The following is a 16,285-nucleotide window of genomic DNA, read 5'->3' as shown; positions in this document are numbered from 1 at the left end:
ACACGTCACACTTCTTGCAGAGCGCTAGCTCACTTTTTTCCTCTGTATCAGCAGCAATCCAGTGTATTCCTGTAATTCCCACGTGTTTCTATCGCAAAGCTTTTAAGCAGAAGTATTTTTCTTAGGGACGTGCCAAGAATGTACCGAGCAGCTCCCACAGTTTGCGCTGGCTTGGGGCTGACTGTCCCCCTCCCCGAGCGCTAACAGTGCACATGGGAAGTAGGGATTCCTGGAAGGAACGTCATGCTTCAAGTAAACAACAAAATGTGTTTTTCTGGAAGAAAGCTTTGAACCTGAGATTACCAGCCAACACCCTCAAATCCCTGCCCAGCTGATGGACTCTTGGATACATCCACACACGTTCTTCAACTAGGAGGATTCAGGAAGAATCACCAAGAGTCACCAAATAGCCCCAGTTAACAGGTTCTTCAGCAGAGGGCTGCTGCCCAGGGACGTGGGCTGACCACAGCTCTCCCAAGGTATCAGCACACAGAAAGCGCTTGTGGCAGCTCTTTCGCACTGGGAGCTCTGCCTGCTGATCTCTGTGGTGTCCCTAAACTGTGCTTAAACCGTGGTGTGAGCGTGATGCTCAGCCAGGGAGGTGGCAGCTCCGCATGGGTATCACCTCCCGCCAGCTTGGCACCGCATGGCATCGCCGCCCATCCTACCACCCCTCCCGCAGCACCCCACCTGAGCCAGGAGCCGTGCCAGGAAAATATCTGCATTTTTCTATTTTTTGAACTAAGCGTTTCCTCTCTGCCCCAGCAGAGAGTTACGCACGCTCTGACAAGGTGCACTTAACAGTGAAAGCGGAGATAAAGTTCAGAAACTTGAAATTTGTTTTGGCTCGCTCTCCCCTCGCTCCAATTGTCTCCCATTAAAGGCAGCAGAGTCTGCAAGCACCCGGTATCTCCCAGGAATGGGCTCTTTATCTCCATCCCATCAGTGACAGGTTGTTAGGAAACGCAGCCTGCAGTGAAGCAATGTAAAAATCTTACGCCTTATTTAAATAATGGTGTTCATTGCCTATTAAAATGTAACTTCTTGCTTTAAAATAGGATTAATTAAAATGTACAAGAATGCAATTCAGTTACATTTTATGCTTCAGCCCAGCGCATACTTTTCATAACTCGTTCCCAGAAGTAATATTCAGGGCAGCACGGCATTCTCAGTTCTGCCATTAAAACCACAAATGACTATAAAACCTGTTCTTTTCAAAACTTGGCTCAAGTATCACCATTGTTAGATTTTTTCATAACATTACTGTTTTGCAAGATAATTGTATCAGTGATCTAACTTTTGACAGTATCCAAAGTGGCTGAAAATAGTTTGCTGCAGCACCTTTGTCTTTTAAAGGCCATTTGGGGCTTGTTATTTTAATCCTTGTGCAGCCTGATTTATCACTTCAAACATCTGTCAGCTGTGCTTTGTCTTGAAATTGATAGTGATAGTGTTGCTGATTTTTCAACAGCAGCTGTTAGAGGTTCATTAGTTAGACTCTCAAAGGGAGTAGATAACTGTAATATTTTTCTTTGTTAATCATCTCTTATGCTTTGTGATAATACAGAGCTTGAAATCTGCTAGAAATGCACAGCTTCTCTCTGTTTCTAACTTGTCAGAAGCATCCTTTTATGCATTTAATCTGGCTCGATTATTAAAACTCTTCTTCATAATGCAGTAAAAAATTGAATAATGGCACGTGAGTAGGAAGATAGAAAAATCAGCCTTTGCTGTGTCGTACTTAGCGGGGAGGGAGGTCACGCAGGGTCTCAGAGCTGGTATCCAAATATGAATCAACTCTGAAGAGGAGATTAAGGGCTGTTCCATAATTGATTTTTAATTTAAAATTTACAAGGCACACAAAACCTCGATGACAACTTCAGTAAGATCAGGTTCATTTCTAATGGATACAGCAGTTTTCTGTTAATGTGCTTTCCCTACCACATAAAATAGTCTCAGTGGTTAACTGTGATTCTTAAAACATTTCCCCCCAAAAATCCTTGCCAGCCTGCCTCTAGCCGAGTGCACAGTGACGCCTGCCAGGAATGCCAAGGGACCCGAGCAACTGTGAACTCTCCTGGCATGAGACCGTATCAGCGTGTCCTGGTTTCAGCCGGGATAGAGTTAATTTTCTTCCCAGTGGCTGGCACAGGCTGTGTTTGGGTTTGGGATGGGGATAACACCACGCTGGGTTGTAGCTGTTGCTGAGCGGTGCTCACCCTGAGTCAAGGACCTTCAGTGTCCCACCTCTGCCAGCCAGGAGGGGCACGAGAAGCCGGGAGGGAGCGTGGCCAGGACAGCTGCCCCGACCCAGCCAGAGGGATGTTCCATCCCACAGATCGTCATGGCCAGGGTATGAACTGGGGGGGCTGGCCGGGGGCTGCCAGCTCGGGGACTGGCTGGGCATCGGTCAGCGGGCGGTGAGCAACTGCACTGTGCATCACTCCTCTTCCTTAGGTTTTATTTCTCTCTCTCTTTTTGTGGTCTCTCTTTTCCTTTTAGTATTATCATCATTAGTAGTAGTAGTAGTAATAGTAGTATATTTTATTTAATTACAATTATTAAACTCTTCTTATCTCAATGACAAATTTTACCTTTTTCCCAGTTCTCCTCCCCATCTCACCAAGGGGTGTGCGAGCATGGCACTTAGACGCCGGCTGGGGTTAAGCCACGACAGAGTGCTACCGCTGGTTCAAGCGGCAGTGCTCACCAACAGATAATTACAGCTTGAAATTAGTATTTTAATGAACTGATCTTAGCAAATGTAAAGCGAAATCTCCCAGGCATTAAAGAAATAAGCAGAAGGGAAAATTATTAACTGTAAAGTTCAACAGACGGATGGTCAGCAGGTGCTGTCTTGGCGAAGGAGTTGAGTTCTCATGTTTCAATTTGCAGTAAAAGGAGGCTTGCTCAGATTTTGGTCATGCAAGATGCTACTGTTCTTAGGGACGTGGTTGAGTGGTGGACTTCGTAGCATTAGGTTTATCGTTGGACTCGGTGATCTCAAAGGTCTTTTCCAACCTAAATGATTCTATGATTCTATGAGCAGCGTCTGCAAGTGGGATGGTGAGATTTAAAACATCTGGGACATCTCACAAGCTTTCCAGGAGAACAGGAATGTCTTCTAAAAATAATTAAATGCCAGATCTTCATCCCAAAAGCACCATTTTCAGTCTCATAAGACAATACATGTCCATAGCACCAGTGAAGCTTAGTGCAAAATAGATACCAAGGGTGCAGCTTAAATGTCAAGGAAATGTAGCCATTGACTCAAAAACCACCTGAAAATCAGATCCTTTATATGTGTTGTCAGAACATGAATTGCGTTTTCTTCTTAAAGATGGACAATTACCTTGATCTCATTTGCGTCGGGCACCATGGTCATACCAGGTCTAGGGAGAGGGTTGTGTGTAGAGCAGAAACAAAAACCTAGAGGTACCTGCTTGAAGACCCCTGCCAAAAGCAACGTCCCTCACACCACAGCCTTGACACGCGCTCGGACAGCCAGAAGACACAAGCCATTGCCAAACAGGAACCCACAGGCTCAGCTCAGGTTTCCTCTTACCCCTTCCAGTTACGGGGCTTAGAAACTGTTCTTGAAATAAATGCACATTGATTTTTGAAGTCAGAGTTTCAGCTTTTAGCCATCTGTCTGCAGAAGTCCTTCAGAAGTCCCCCCTATCGAGATTATTCCATTAGTATGGCACAGACTCAATGACCTTTTTATTGTACTTGCTGAAGGACAGTTGATCTCTAACACGGTTCAAGACACGGTTAGCCGGTTAGATAGGTCACTGCCCCACTCCACAACAGCATTTCCTTGCCTGTTCTGTTATGAACCAAAAAATATTCTCTAAAATTTAATACATTTTCATATATATATATATATATAATCCTAAGCATTTTATATCTATCATAACTTAATTAGGTATTTTTGTAAAACAGGTTTTTTCAGATCATTCACGGAATGGCTTACATACATGTTACTTCTCCACCCTTCAAGAGCAGCCGGATGCCTCACATACAGCAAAGAGAAAAACTACTTGATAATATCAGACAAGTTTATAAGAGTTGTTCCTCTACAAACATACAAATAAGATACCTATTTTTCATCTGGAAGATCTCTTTTTTAAATTTAGGGGGGGAAAAAACAAACAGGTAGAAAGAAGTGAAGTCTTCCAGAATAGAACTGGTGTACATTTTTTGGCAAGAAGCATTTCTCAGAACAAATTTTCTGTTCTCTCAGCAAAAAGGTAGATCAATTCAATGCATGGATATAATTTAAAAACTATCTATGCTCTAAGCAATTTATCCAATTGAGGTGAGAGAGAACACTTCAGATAAGCTAAAACTACTTGTCGGGTTTGTGGGAAAGATGGCACATGCTTTCCACAAATATATTTTTCAAAAAAGGAAATCTTTGCAGGCTTTATTTTAAATTTTCACTCTTTTCTTGTCTGCTTCTTCTTCCTCCCAATTTTTTTTCTTTACTAAAGTGCTGCTTTAGTAAAATACTTTTTCGCTTTCTCACACAAATTGGAGAATTTTAAAGTGATTTTTCCCCCTGTAAAATATTCTACTGAGTTTGAAGTATCTTTTGTTGAAAAATATGCAATGAAATCATCTCCTGAATTGGAACTTCTCCCAACATACCCTGCATTTTAGATTCATATTTTTGTCTGCGGATTATTTGGATGTTATCATCTCATACTCTCATTAAAGATTTCTACCTGTCACCTTGCCTAGCCTTTAGGTATGTACAGATGTAGATAGAGATCTTCCTCTCTCAGATCTTTTGAGGAAAAATGGCAAAGCACCTTTCAGCGGTGTGCCGTGAACCACACTTCATTAGCTTCCTGCGCACCTGCCGTGAGAGCAGAAGAGGAATTTGCCATGTTACAGGATGGAAAAATAGTGCTGAGTCGCATATTGGCTTTCATGTTTCCAATTTGTGTTTTCTGACTTGCCTTCTGTGACAGTCTGAAACTCCTGAAAGGTGAAAGGCTAAAACATCAGTGAAAGCTTCAGCCTTACCCTTATTGTCACTTCTTTTTCAGGTATTTTAAGTGTGTACTTGTGTTTAGCAGGATTAGTTGACTTTCAGACAATGATATGTCAGAAAGTATTAATATTCACAATTAATATATTGATAAATAGTTTTAGTCTGCCATTCCTCATTTTCTTTCTGTCATTTTCCACTTGCACCGCTTGGGCGCTTTCCCGGTGATGCTGAAGCACGATGGCTTTGGAGGAAGCCCCATCACCAGTCACTGATGGCAGGATGTAGCGGTACAGCAACGATCACTCCCTTTCTAGTACAGCATCCCTCTGCAGGGGGTGAATTTCTTTGTGGGATACATTTACAAGCAGAAAATTTAATGGGCTGTAAGGTTCGATCATGAAGGCTTTTTTTGTCTGCTGAAGCAGCTTGTCATTTTCGTTTTAACTACAGGAGACAGGACAAAATTGTTAAAGCAATTCAATTATATTAGCTATTGAACAGGGGATTTCTGTCCGCCTTTCCTGAGTGAAAGAAAGTAGCAATAGCTGTTTGATCCTTTAAAACTTTACAAATTGCAGCCTCCCTCACATGATAGAGGGATTTTGAGAAGTCGGGGTACACTGCCACTGTCCAGCTAGAGATCAGCAGTGCTTCTGACAACACACTCCCTGCTCTGCAGTTCCCCCCATAAAGGATATCTTTGCTGCGATCAGCAGGCAGAACCCCACAGCCTTTCTTGAGGATCCATTTTAAAATGAGACAGAAATCAAGGAGGTGAACTCTGAGTTTCCAATATAATTTTATCTTTGCACCAGAGTATTTCAAAGTGTCTGTCATTACCCACAGGAGAGAGAAAGCCAGGCACAACAACGAGCTGTATTTATTTATTTACAGTTTATCAAGGGAGAGGTTGTACAACTGTAGGAAAGTGTTTCGGGTGCCTGGAGAGCAAGGGCACTCTCCGTTACAAGGTTCAGCCGCTCTTCCAAATACTCAGATCCCACTGTCCCCATTAGCATGGGTAAATGGTGACGGCAATTTCTGTGTAGCCTCTTCATTTACATGGAGAAATAATTAATTCCCTGCTTTTGACAAATGCATAATGAAACTGGGGCTGTTCAACTAATCAAGCTAATGGGCAGGACCTTCAGTAATATTCAGGTCCTGCTTTTGCCCATGTGCTGCTCGCACCTCTCCTTTCTTCCAGGCTGCAAACTGCAAGCGCTGCTTCAGAGCCATGTAGGACACAAAGACTCCGCTCTCAACCTCCAGCTGAGATGTCTAGATGTCTTTTGTCATTTCTTTCATTTCTTGAAGTTTGGCAAAAGTAAATCCCTGTTCCTTCCCACCAGCTTAGTGCCACATGGAAGGCTCACAGATCCCTCACAGGTCAGCCTGGGCTGCCACGCAGGTGGCATCACCAGGAGCACCCTCGGCAGCCTGCAGCCCCCTGGGCTGGCTGGGAGTTGGCCACCCACTGGGAAGGGGACAATCACCCTGAGCACCTCAGGGTCCTTCATCAACTGCACCATAACCACGGCAGAAGAATTCAGCTCAGGAAGTAAAGCAAACAGCCAAATATGTTTTAGCAGCACCTTCATCTCAAATATCTCAAGTCATTGTTGCACTTTCTTCACAACTGAAATAAAATACAGAAGTCGTATTTCTTTGGAGCTCGTTATTTTCCCAGTATGAGAGCCACCTACCCTGCTGTCAGGCCTTCAGGTATTCACAGACACTTTTTACCTTACAAAAACAATTTCTCATAAGTAGCTTATATCAACTCCTCTGTATTTATCTTATTTAAAATACACCTTCTGAGAAAAGCCACAAACTCCAGACCGTGGCAGGATGTTGCACGCTGCCTATAAAGCAGAGCACACCCCATTTTCACCTGCTGCAGCTACTGCCATCTAATTCACCTTGGCACGAGGGGGCTGGGGGCTGCAGCTGACTGCAAGGTCAGGGGGAGCCAGAATCAATGCAAGTGCCAGGACCTGTCTGGAAATGAAACCCTTTTTGATTCAGTGCAAAGCAATGCCTTGTTTCTTGGGGCAGGCTGACCTGCACCATTTTGTTTCCTCAAGGGAAATCCAAAAGCTTGGGAGAAGGGATCAAACCCCAAGAGTTTCCAAGCAAAAACCTGAGCTTGTGTTTGGGCAGCTGAAGATCGAGGCATCCTTAAGGATTTTTGTGTGTGGTACCCTAAGTTGTTAATTCACAGCTTTCATTCCCAGGAAAAGCTGCAGTGCTTAATGAAAGTTAATCCACCTTACAATTATGAAAGCAAACGGGCTTATCCTGAAAAATAAGGCTGTGACTAGATGGAACAAACACGGCTCTTTTATATAGTCCTGCTGAAAGAAGATGTTGCTTAATTCCTGAATTCCTTGAAGCATTCCTGACAGCAATCACATCTGCTGCCATAAAACCCATCATGGCCTCTGCCTTTGGGAAAAACGTATTTAATAATCAGTAAAGTTCAAGCTCAGCTTGTTGTGATGAATTATTAGAACCTGTCATCATTTTCTGGGGAAAAAAAAAAAAAAGGCTATAATGGAACACAATTTTATGTTTTTCCATTTAATTGATGATGGGCTGAGTTTTTATTAATCTTTCTGAGCTCCAGTGTAAGATGCTGAAAAAGCTAATATGAGATCATTGTATCCGGTTAATGTGTGTGCTTTGCAAAATTGGTAAGGGCTGTCAAGGCATAAATTATTTAAAATTTGATAAATGTGTTGAAATCGTTGAATTTTCAAACAGACAAAGCAGAGCTATTTCTCTTGCCCCCCCCCGCCCCCCCCCCCCCCCCTTCAGACTGAGGTTTTTGTGCAACTGCTCAATGATGCTGCGTTATCCGTGCAGCACACAGCTTGTAAGGAGCTGAAATTAGCACAAGGAAGCCAGAGAAGTATCCTGGGCTGCTGCAGCAGTGACACAAACATAAACCCATGAGATACAGCCTGAGGGATAGAAGTAGCAGAAAGCGAGACCACTGGAAGCCTCCCCCAGTATGAGTTTTTCACTGGTGAAACTGGGGGCTGGAGGAGGTTACTGGGTACTACCTCGCTCCTGTCACCCCTTCCTCCCCACTGGTGGGATAAAAAGCTCACAGCAGCACCAGGGAGTGGCTACATGGTGCTTCAGAGCTGTTTATCCCACCAGACCTATTTATTTCAGCTAATTGCCGAGAGTTTTTAAATGATTCCTGGCAGGGGTGAAGCTATAGAAATGATTGCTGGTGATTGATGAATAACCTGGATAAAATTCTCAAAGCATCAAAACAATTAACTCTTGCACAGTTACACCTGCTTTTATTTAGTGCCTTGCCCACAGAGAAAGGCACGGGAGCAACTTCCAGATGAACCCAAATTTATTTGGGCAATTAGAGAAAATATCACATTTAGTGACACCAGTGTCTCATCAAGGCAGGCTCATTTCTCAAAAATACTTCACAGGGAACATTATTTAAGCTTATTCTGTCCTACCACGGTCAGGATTACCCATGGAAGAGAAAGGTTTTGAAGGGCCATCAGCATCTTTCAGAGGAGCGTGCAGGAAGAACCAATGGTTTGAAGTTTAAAACTCCATAAACGCCAGCATCCTTGGTTTGAGCTGTGCTTGTGGTTAACGTAGCAAAAGGAAACAACAATTTACGGGTCATGGATCCCGTACTTCTCCACAGGTCCAAGATTATGCTTTTTACTGGAAAATATCTACAGCCGAATGGAAACTTTAGGGTAACTGGGTGACATTTTACAGCCTCTGCAATATGCAAAAAGATTAGGTGATTTCTTCTGTTTGGAAATGGATGGTTTGGAGGGGATGGGAAAATGCAGGTGCAGCAGAGGAGAACTACAGCAATAGCCATCCATTTAAATGTATACACTAACTTCCCTAAGCTAGTATTTTTCAAATACCATGCTAGCAATATTTTCCACTATAGAGAAGCATTATAGTGAAATAGAAAGATGCTGAGGAAGTAATTTTTTTCCAGCATGTGCTGCATTCTTTTAATACAGATTTTTTTATTGCCCGGAAATTGCTAACCAACATGAATAAACAGCTGAACAAAGAGCATCGGCCCATCCTTGCTAATAGCAAAAAGCTGTCATCAAGGAAAGGGCCTTTGCAAGGTACAGAGAAAAATGAAGCATTGGAGTTCAATTCTCTTATGTTGCAGACAGCTTTATTCAAAATACAAAAAGAAAAAAAAATCAAATCTGCACGTGCACAAAAAAGGTTTTACATTAAAAAAGCACAAGTATTATTCACATTTCTGAACAATGCACCCTCATTCCTGCTCCTGCGCTGGGCACTGAGCAGAACCAGGTGGTTCTTTGTTAGGTACCATTTTACTGAACATTTGCAAAACACAACAAATGTACTACCCGGAGCCTGTAAAGTCCCCTTCCCTGCAACCGACTGAGCTGGCAATGCTGTCAGCCTCTGGATCCCGTTCCTATAATGAAGTCAGTGAAACAAGACAGCGGTAGGATGAAGCAGAGTCAAGAATTAAGGCTGCACAAGATTGGAGCATCCTACAGTCTGCAAACCATTTCAAAGAGGAGGAGGAAAAAATTGCTCAGGTTGAGCGTAGGATACAACTTTCAACAGTGGCTAGTGATTGCTGTCAAAGCCATAAACAGGAATATTACAACTTTATAATTCAACATATTAATGATTTCATGTTCCCATATTATGAAAGTTGTTTCGTCACCACACGAATAGTTCACATCACTGTAGTTCCAGGACATTTCATTATCTTGTGAGTACACCTCGTTCGGTATAACACATAGATAATTAAAAGTAGTAGTTTAGCATGATGCAACTCTGCAGTTCCACCATCGTGGTTTTGAAATAGTTGTGCCCTAATACCTTATCAATGCAATCAGCCCACCCAGTTCCAGCGTGCGTTTGTTTCCCACCCTTCAGCCATCCCGAACGTTATACCTACATATTTCTTCTTTTTATATCAGAGCCTTCTGAAAAAAGCAGTTCAGAATGCAATGCTCTGCTATCTCATTTGGAGTGAGAGCCCCCTGAAGAGACATACATTGAGTATTACCAGTAACACATGACTCAATGCCCTCTAGATCTCTTCATAAAAGGAGAGGGGAGAAAAGCCAAAGAGCCATTGCACGGATTTCAATAAACATTGCAAAAGAAAAGTAGCCCAGAAGGACAATTGTGTGTGTGTGCGCTCCTGTGCCCTTGCCAGAGGACAGGCAGAGCTGGGTGCAGACGCAAGAAAAGTCAGAACCCCCTGTGAACCAGCTTGATTTCTATGGATTTCTCCTTAAAATTTCCAGTCGCCATTTGCCCCGGCTCAGTGGCTAACAGCAATACTGACTATAGGTGCCCACAGTTTTGAACGGTCCTTGGCATTTCCAGCAGCACAGCATTTAGCCATGCAAACACAGAGAAAAGTTTCTGCTATTTCAGCACTGCCAGGCCCCCGGTCCCAGCTAGGATCTAGAAACGCAGCAGCAAAGCCTCTTTTTTTTGTGATTCTGAAGGCCTCAGGTCAGTTTTGGGGTGAAGGATGGGTGAATGTGTGCATCAGTTCTTGTTTCATCTGAACAGAGTGACTTCTCGGCAGCAGGGGAGCTGTATGTCTGGCAGTGGTGATGGCCAGCTGTTCCTAGCATCACCCAGCTGATTTTGAGCTTGCGAGCAGGCTCAGAAGTGGCTGAAGAACCATGCATAAACATGACATTGCTTCACCAGGAGCTTTCCATCACAGCGGAAACGATGCTTCCCCCAGCATCGTTATGACAGCGCTATTTGTGCTGGTACAGATAAACATCTGTCACTGTTTCCATTAGATTCTCCTATTTTTCTGGGTTCATAGCTCAGCCATAAAAAATGTAGCGTGGAGGCAGGGAGCTGACGTGCAAGGTCTCGGGCTGAGACTGATCACTGCTGTCTTTTTTCCCCCTCTTTCTAATCTGAAAAAGAAACTAACGTGTTTCTGCAGAGACACACCTGACCACTACATTCCCATCCAGCTGCCGATTGATTTAGCGATAGCCGTGGCCGCCTTTCAACATTTTAGTTGTGCCCGTTGCCGTGGTGGCCACCTTTCAACATTGGATCTTAATTACCACATTAGGGTTAATGAGGAAGAAGATGCGGTGAGTGGGTTTGGGTTCGCGTTTGGAGCCTATCGCTGGAAGATAAAGGCTTTAGAGTTTCTGATCTTTGCCAGATGATGAAACGAAAAATCAAAAATTACAGAAGTAACAAATGAATATTGTAGAAACTAAGTACTGCTAGGGCATGAAAGACGCCTTTGGGAGCAGCAGCAGAGGGAAAAGCAAGCCCAGCGCTGCAGTTTCCCTAGTGAGACAAGCAGCACAGAATCCCACCCCATGAATTCGGTGTCAGTGCCTGGTGTTTCAGCTGCTTTAGGCAAACTCCCTCCCCGTAGCCTGGCTGCGGTTGCCTCCTGGGTAGTCAACACATCATCCTGCGTGGCAGTAATGCTGGGAGCCGAACACCCGGGTCCTGGCACCGCAAGCTCGATGGTGGAGCGGGAGCAGCATTTTGCCAGGAGGAAGAGGCAGCAGCTGGTTTTTGCTGGGTGGGAGGGCAGCACAGCACCACTCATTATTCTTTCCACTTTAAGCACCTTTCTGTTCACACATTTTATAAGAATAATTGCAGCTGGAAAAGTTTTTCTTTGTACATTAGGATGACAGCATAAGACGGTCCTGAACAGAACAAACCCTAAAAACACGTTCTCTAAAACTTACATTCAAGCTTTAAAGGACCTAACAAGAAAAAGTTAGATGATCATTTCTAGTCTGTTGAAACAGGGATCCTGCTTCTGACCTTGTGCATACGCTCAAGTTCTGCATTTTCAACGGGACATCTCTGAGCATACAGTTAGAATGCACATGGGCTTCTCCACATTAAATTGGAAATTGCTATTTACTGAGACCTGCGCGTTTGATTCTGAAACTAACACCATTCTGTCACTACCAGAAGTAGTTACTTGCTTTCTGATTACAGCCAATTTTGCATTAGACTTAGCTCAGCCTAGCCATGTTTCTGAAAAATGAGATGGGCTGCGCAGCTGGGATCACTCAGCACTTCTTGAAGGCTGGGCCTTCTAGGAAGGCAGTTTAGCTACTGAAACCAACACACCAAAAATATGGTCATTTTCGTCATCCATCTCAAACTAACAGCACAAATGGGCGTGCCAAGTGTGGAAAAAAAGGAAAAGACAACACCCGAAAAGGCGAATGTGTAATAAACATTTTGGTGCACAATTACACCACCAGAAGCAGCTAGGTAAGACAGGGTTTTCAAGCCTAAACCAGTGGGGAGGTTAAGTGGGGCAAAAAAACAAAGGGGAATGGAAAATTCTGCTACTTTATTTCACTCCGTCTTTTAGCAGTGGTGCCACTTTGCTCTTCAGGTTTTCCAGCTTACTTCAGCATGTTTTCATCTAACACACCCGTGAGCAAAGGGTGCCCGTCTGCCCTCGCACATCACAGCCCTTGACCAGAGGTTTACCCATTTGTCCCAGTGGATGGCTTCCACTGAACTTTTTGCATCCTCTACAAGCCATTTTGAGTAAAGTCCTTGAGCTTTCGTGGGGCAGCAATTACTCACTAGAGTAGTCCACATGACTGGACTGGTTCAGACCTTATTGGTGTGAGAATAAATATTAATGGCTCCTTTTGTATCTTGACTGTTTTATTTTCACACTTTATACAACTCTTTCCTTCTGTTTTGAAACAGGTATTTTGTGACGCTAATCAAGTCGTACAAGCCACAGACGTGCTGGATTGGGAAGACAAGGATGCTGCAGAGACACTGGTTGACAACGTGGTCCATTCCAGGATCATCAATCCTTTACGCCTGTTTGTTAAGCCATCTCCAGTACTGAAACACGGCCAAGTGTCCTACTCAGACAGCATAGAAAACTTTTGGGATTGGTTGTCCAACATCACGGAGGTTCAGGAATCTCTCGCACGAACTAAACGTAGACCTATAGTAAAAACTGGGAAATTCAAGAAAATGTTTGGATGGGGCGACTTCCACTCTAACATCAAAACTGTTAAGCTGAACCTCCTGATCACAGGGAAAATCGTTGATCACGGCAACGGGACCTTCAGTGTTTATTTCCGACATAACTCCACAGGTCTGGGCAATGTTTCTGTAAGCCTGGTGCCACCTTCCAAGGTGGTTGAGTTTGAATCATCCCCACAGTCAACACTGGAGACCAAGGAATCCAAGTCCTTTAATTGCCGAATCGAGTACGAAAAAACAGACCGCGCTAAAAAAACTGCCTTGTGCAATTTTGACCCTTCAAAGATCTGCTATCAAGAGCAGACCCAAAGCCATGTCTCCTGGTTGTGTTCCAAACCATTTAAAGTCATCTGCATTTACATTGCTTTTTACAGTGTAGATTACAAACTGGTGCAAAAGGTCTGTCCTGATTATAATTACCATAGTGAGACTCCATACTTGTCCTCTGGCTGATATGATCGTGGGTAATGGTAGAGATACAGCATCAGTCACAAAAATAAGCATTTCCATTAACCTTTTGGAGAAGAATATGTTTTCCTATCAGGTTAAAAAGTCTTTAAAAACTGTAGCTGTGTTTGTGCTGTATCGTAAATAATCAAACTATTTCTGTAATGATCATTTTCATTTGAGACCATTGCATTTTAGCGCTCTTGTCATCAATAAGGGAACTACTAGGCAGATGCATAACAAAAATCAAACAAAATTATGTCTGTAATGAACATCAATCTTGAAAATCAGGGTTTTTTTACACTAGACTCAATGGCAGAGAGGTTGTCTGTTACTTGAATTCGGCAGCACTTAGCAGGATCCTATTTCTTACTGGGAACTTTAGATGACAATCTAAAGAACAAATGATGAAGTGGACTCCCAGGTGCTTATATACAAAATCCAAATAAAACAGCTCTTCCACTAGTTTCCTAAAAAATGTTAGACACACAGGGCTCAAGGAATCAAGTCCAAACACGAAGAGAAAGTGCTATATCTAGGACAGAAATAAAAAAAGGAATCTGCATTTTTGACTTGTAGTAGTTGTACGTATTCATTGAAGTGAGGAGTGAGTAGTTCTTCCTTCAGACTTCTTACCCGTGGATATGCAATGATGTAATTAGACATTGATGAGCTTTAGTTCATTAGCCCCACCAGGTGAGCAGGTTTGGTGTACGTTTCTTCCTTCTGTGGTCACCACTGGTTTTTATTTTTCTCAAATGTTTACGTATACACTGGTACTAGTTTTACAGTGATAGAGAATATATGTACCTTGGAAAAAAGATAATCTCTGTTTAAGTCTGAGAATTTTAGCACGGTCTGGCTTCAGCAAAAGCAAGTAATTATTTTGCTATCTAGCCCTCTTAGCACTGTATTGCAGCAAGGAAAACACGTGCCAGCATAAGGATGCTACCTGAACAACAGGCTTTCTGCTTAACGGCACCCAGTTGTCCTCCTCAGTACTGCATTGCAACTTTAAGTCAAAACAGAAGCAATGATAAAGAGAACAAAAATCTACAAATCTATGCAGCTTCGCCTCATAAAGCAGATTTCAACAACTACTATCAGTATTAAAATATTCAGCCAGCCTCTCCCCTAGGCACAGAATAGGAACCCTCCACCACCCTTACTTGTAACAACAGAGGGTCCAGCTGGGGTTTGGCTTTGAGAGGGCAGATGCCGCTCCCACCGCAGCCCATGGTGGTTGGCTTCAGCACCACCGCTTCAAGCATCAACGCCCCACGCTTTCGTTGGGTATTGATTCTGCTGCTGCTGCCACCCATTTACTGTCATAGTCCTTTGTGACAGTTTGATGTCGCAGGTCCCATGGGAGAAGCTGGCTGAGGAAGTGCTTTATATTGCCTCCGATCAAACTTACGTGCAGGGTCCAGGAAGTTACAGCTTAAGCAAAGTACTATTAAAATACTCTGTTCCAGGGGTGTGCACCCAGACAAATGACCATGATTGCTCAGAAGGACTCACTCATGAGATTAATTCTGATTTCCTTGGTGAAGAGTCATACAAAAAAATTACTCTTGTTAAAAATATACAAGTAACTGGCTAATTTGTTTTTCTTTTTAGGTGACAAATTCTAATGTGTGGTTTAGTTTGATCAATAATCTAAATATTTTCCCTCATCTTATTTTACACAGAGTCTCTCCTGGTCTAAATGATGTTTTTTAGTTTGTCTATTACTGTTGATTCCTACAAGATGGTCTACTTTGTATTCTGTATAGCGTGTCCTCGTTCTGGCTGTATATAAGCTTGGATTTATTGCTATGAGTTCAGTGGTTGGTGCTTTTGTAACTTAGCTGTAAGCCATGATTTTATTGCCATGTATTTTTACTCAGCACTGTAGGCAACTAAAAGAAAACCCTACATGCTATTTATTGTAGAGTATGTGGAAATCATGTATGTATATACACTTAAATATGTGTACATATACAGAATATATGTGTACATGTATTTGTATGTAAATAAAGAGAGTTTGCTAAATCTGGCACTTGCTTGTAGCATATTGGTTGGTTTTTTTAAATGTTGTCTATATAAAGACACAAAGTAAAACGAAGGCACTGCAACACACCACTGAACATTTTTCCCCAGCTGGAATTTGTTTTTTCTAGGAGATATTTAAGCACGCACCATGTTGAGCTGTGCTACAAGCCCAGGCAGGACAGGTTCAAGGGAGTTTCACGATATCTGAGAAATGAAGTACATGTTTTGAGAATCATGAACTGTTTAATAATTATGCAAGGTGCATTTAAAGTAAAGAGGTTACTCCAAATTAGAAAACGTTTCCAAGCAGGAAGATGCTGGGAGACACGCAGGCCACTGCCAATCCTGCCTTCGCTCAGTTCCTCAGCACAACGGGTGCCAGGCCCAGCCAGGGCCCAGGCTGAGGTTTCCAGACCTCAGGAAGACAAACCAGGGCCTTGAGCTACCAAACGTTGCTCTGGAAACACTCGGAGCCTGGGCCACCTGGGGATTCAGATGGAAAAGCTGTTATGAATCAAGGGACAAGTATTTTAACAGGTTTAGTGCCTGAGCTTCTTGGACACTGCGAAGACATTCATCCAGCCGGCAGCTTTTGGCTTAAAACAACACTCGGGCTCTTTGAGTGATGCTGGGGCTGGTGCCACCACGCCATGGCTGCAGCGCTGGGTACGGGGAGCAGCGGAGGAACGGAGCCTGTGACGGCAGGAGGAGGAGAGGGTTAAGCCAGACCATACCCATCCTGCCCTGGACACAGCT

At 43.3% G+C, this 16,285-nt stretch overlaps 1 protein-coding gene across 1 annotated transcript in view; it reads left to right on the top strand.

The window, feature by feature from the left end:
* The window catches only part of NXPH2 (neurexophilin 2), a 55,058-nt gene extending 39,522 nt beyond the window's left edge, over positions 1-15,536 (top strand). Inside the window, exon 2 of the mRNA XM_080399686.1 lies at positions 12,758-15,536. Within this exon, the coding sequence (XP_080255812.1) occupies positions 12,758-13,501 (744 nt within the window). The 3' untranslated portion in view covers positions 13,502-15,536. The remainder of the gene's footprint in view (positions 1-12,757) is intronic.
* Positions 15,537-16,285: the final 749 nt, after the last annotated feature.

This window comes from Falco punctatus (assembly GCF_963210335.1).
Source record: "Falco punctatus genome assembly, chromosome: 8".
Taxonomy (NCBI): Eukaryota; Metazoa; Chordata; class Aves; order Falconiformes; family Falconidae; genus Falco; species Falco punctatus.
Note: the sequence above shows the minus strand (reverse complement) of the source record. Positions and strands in the feature narration are given on the sequence as shown.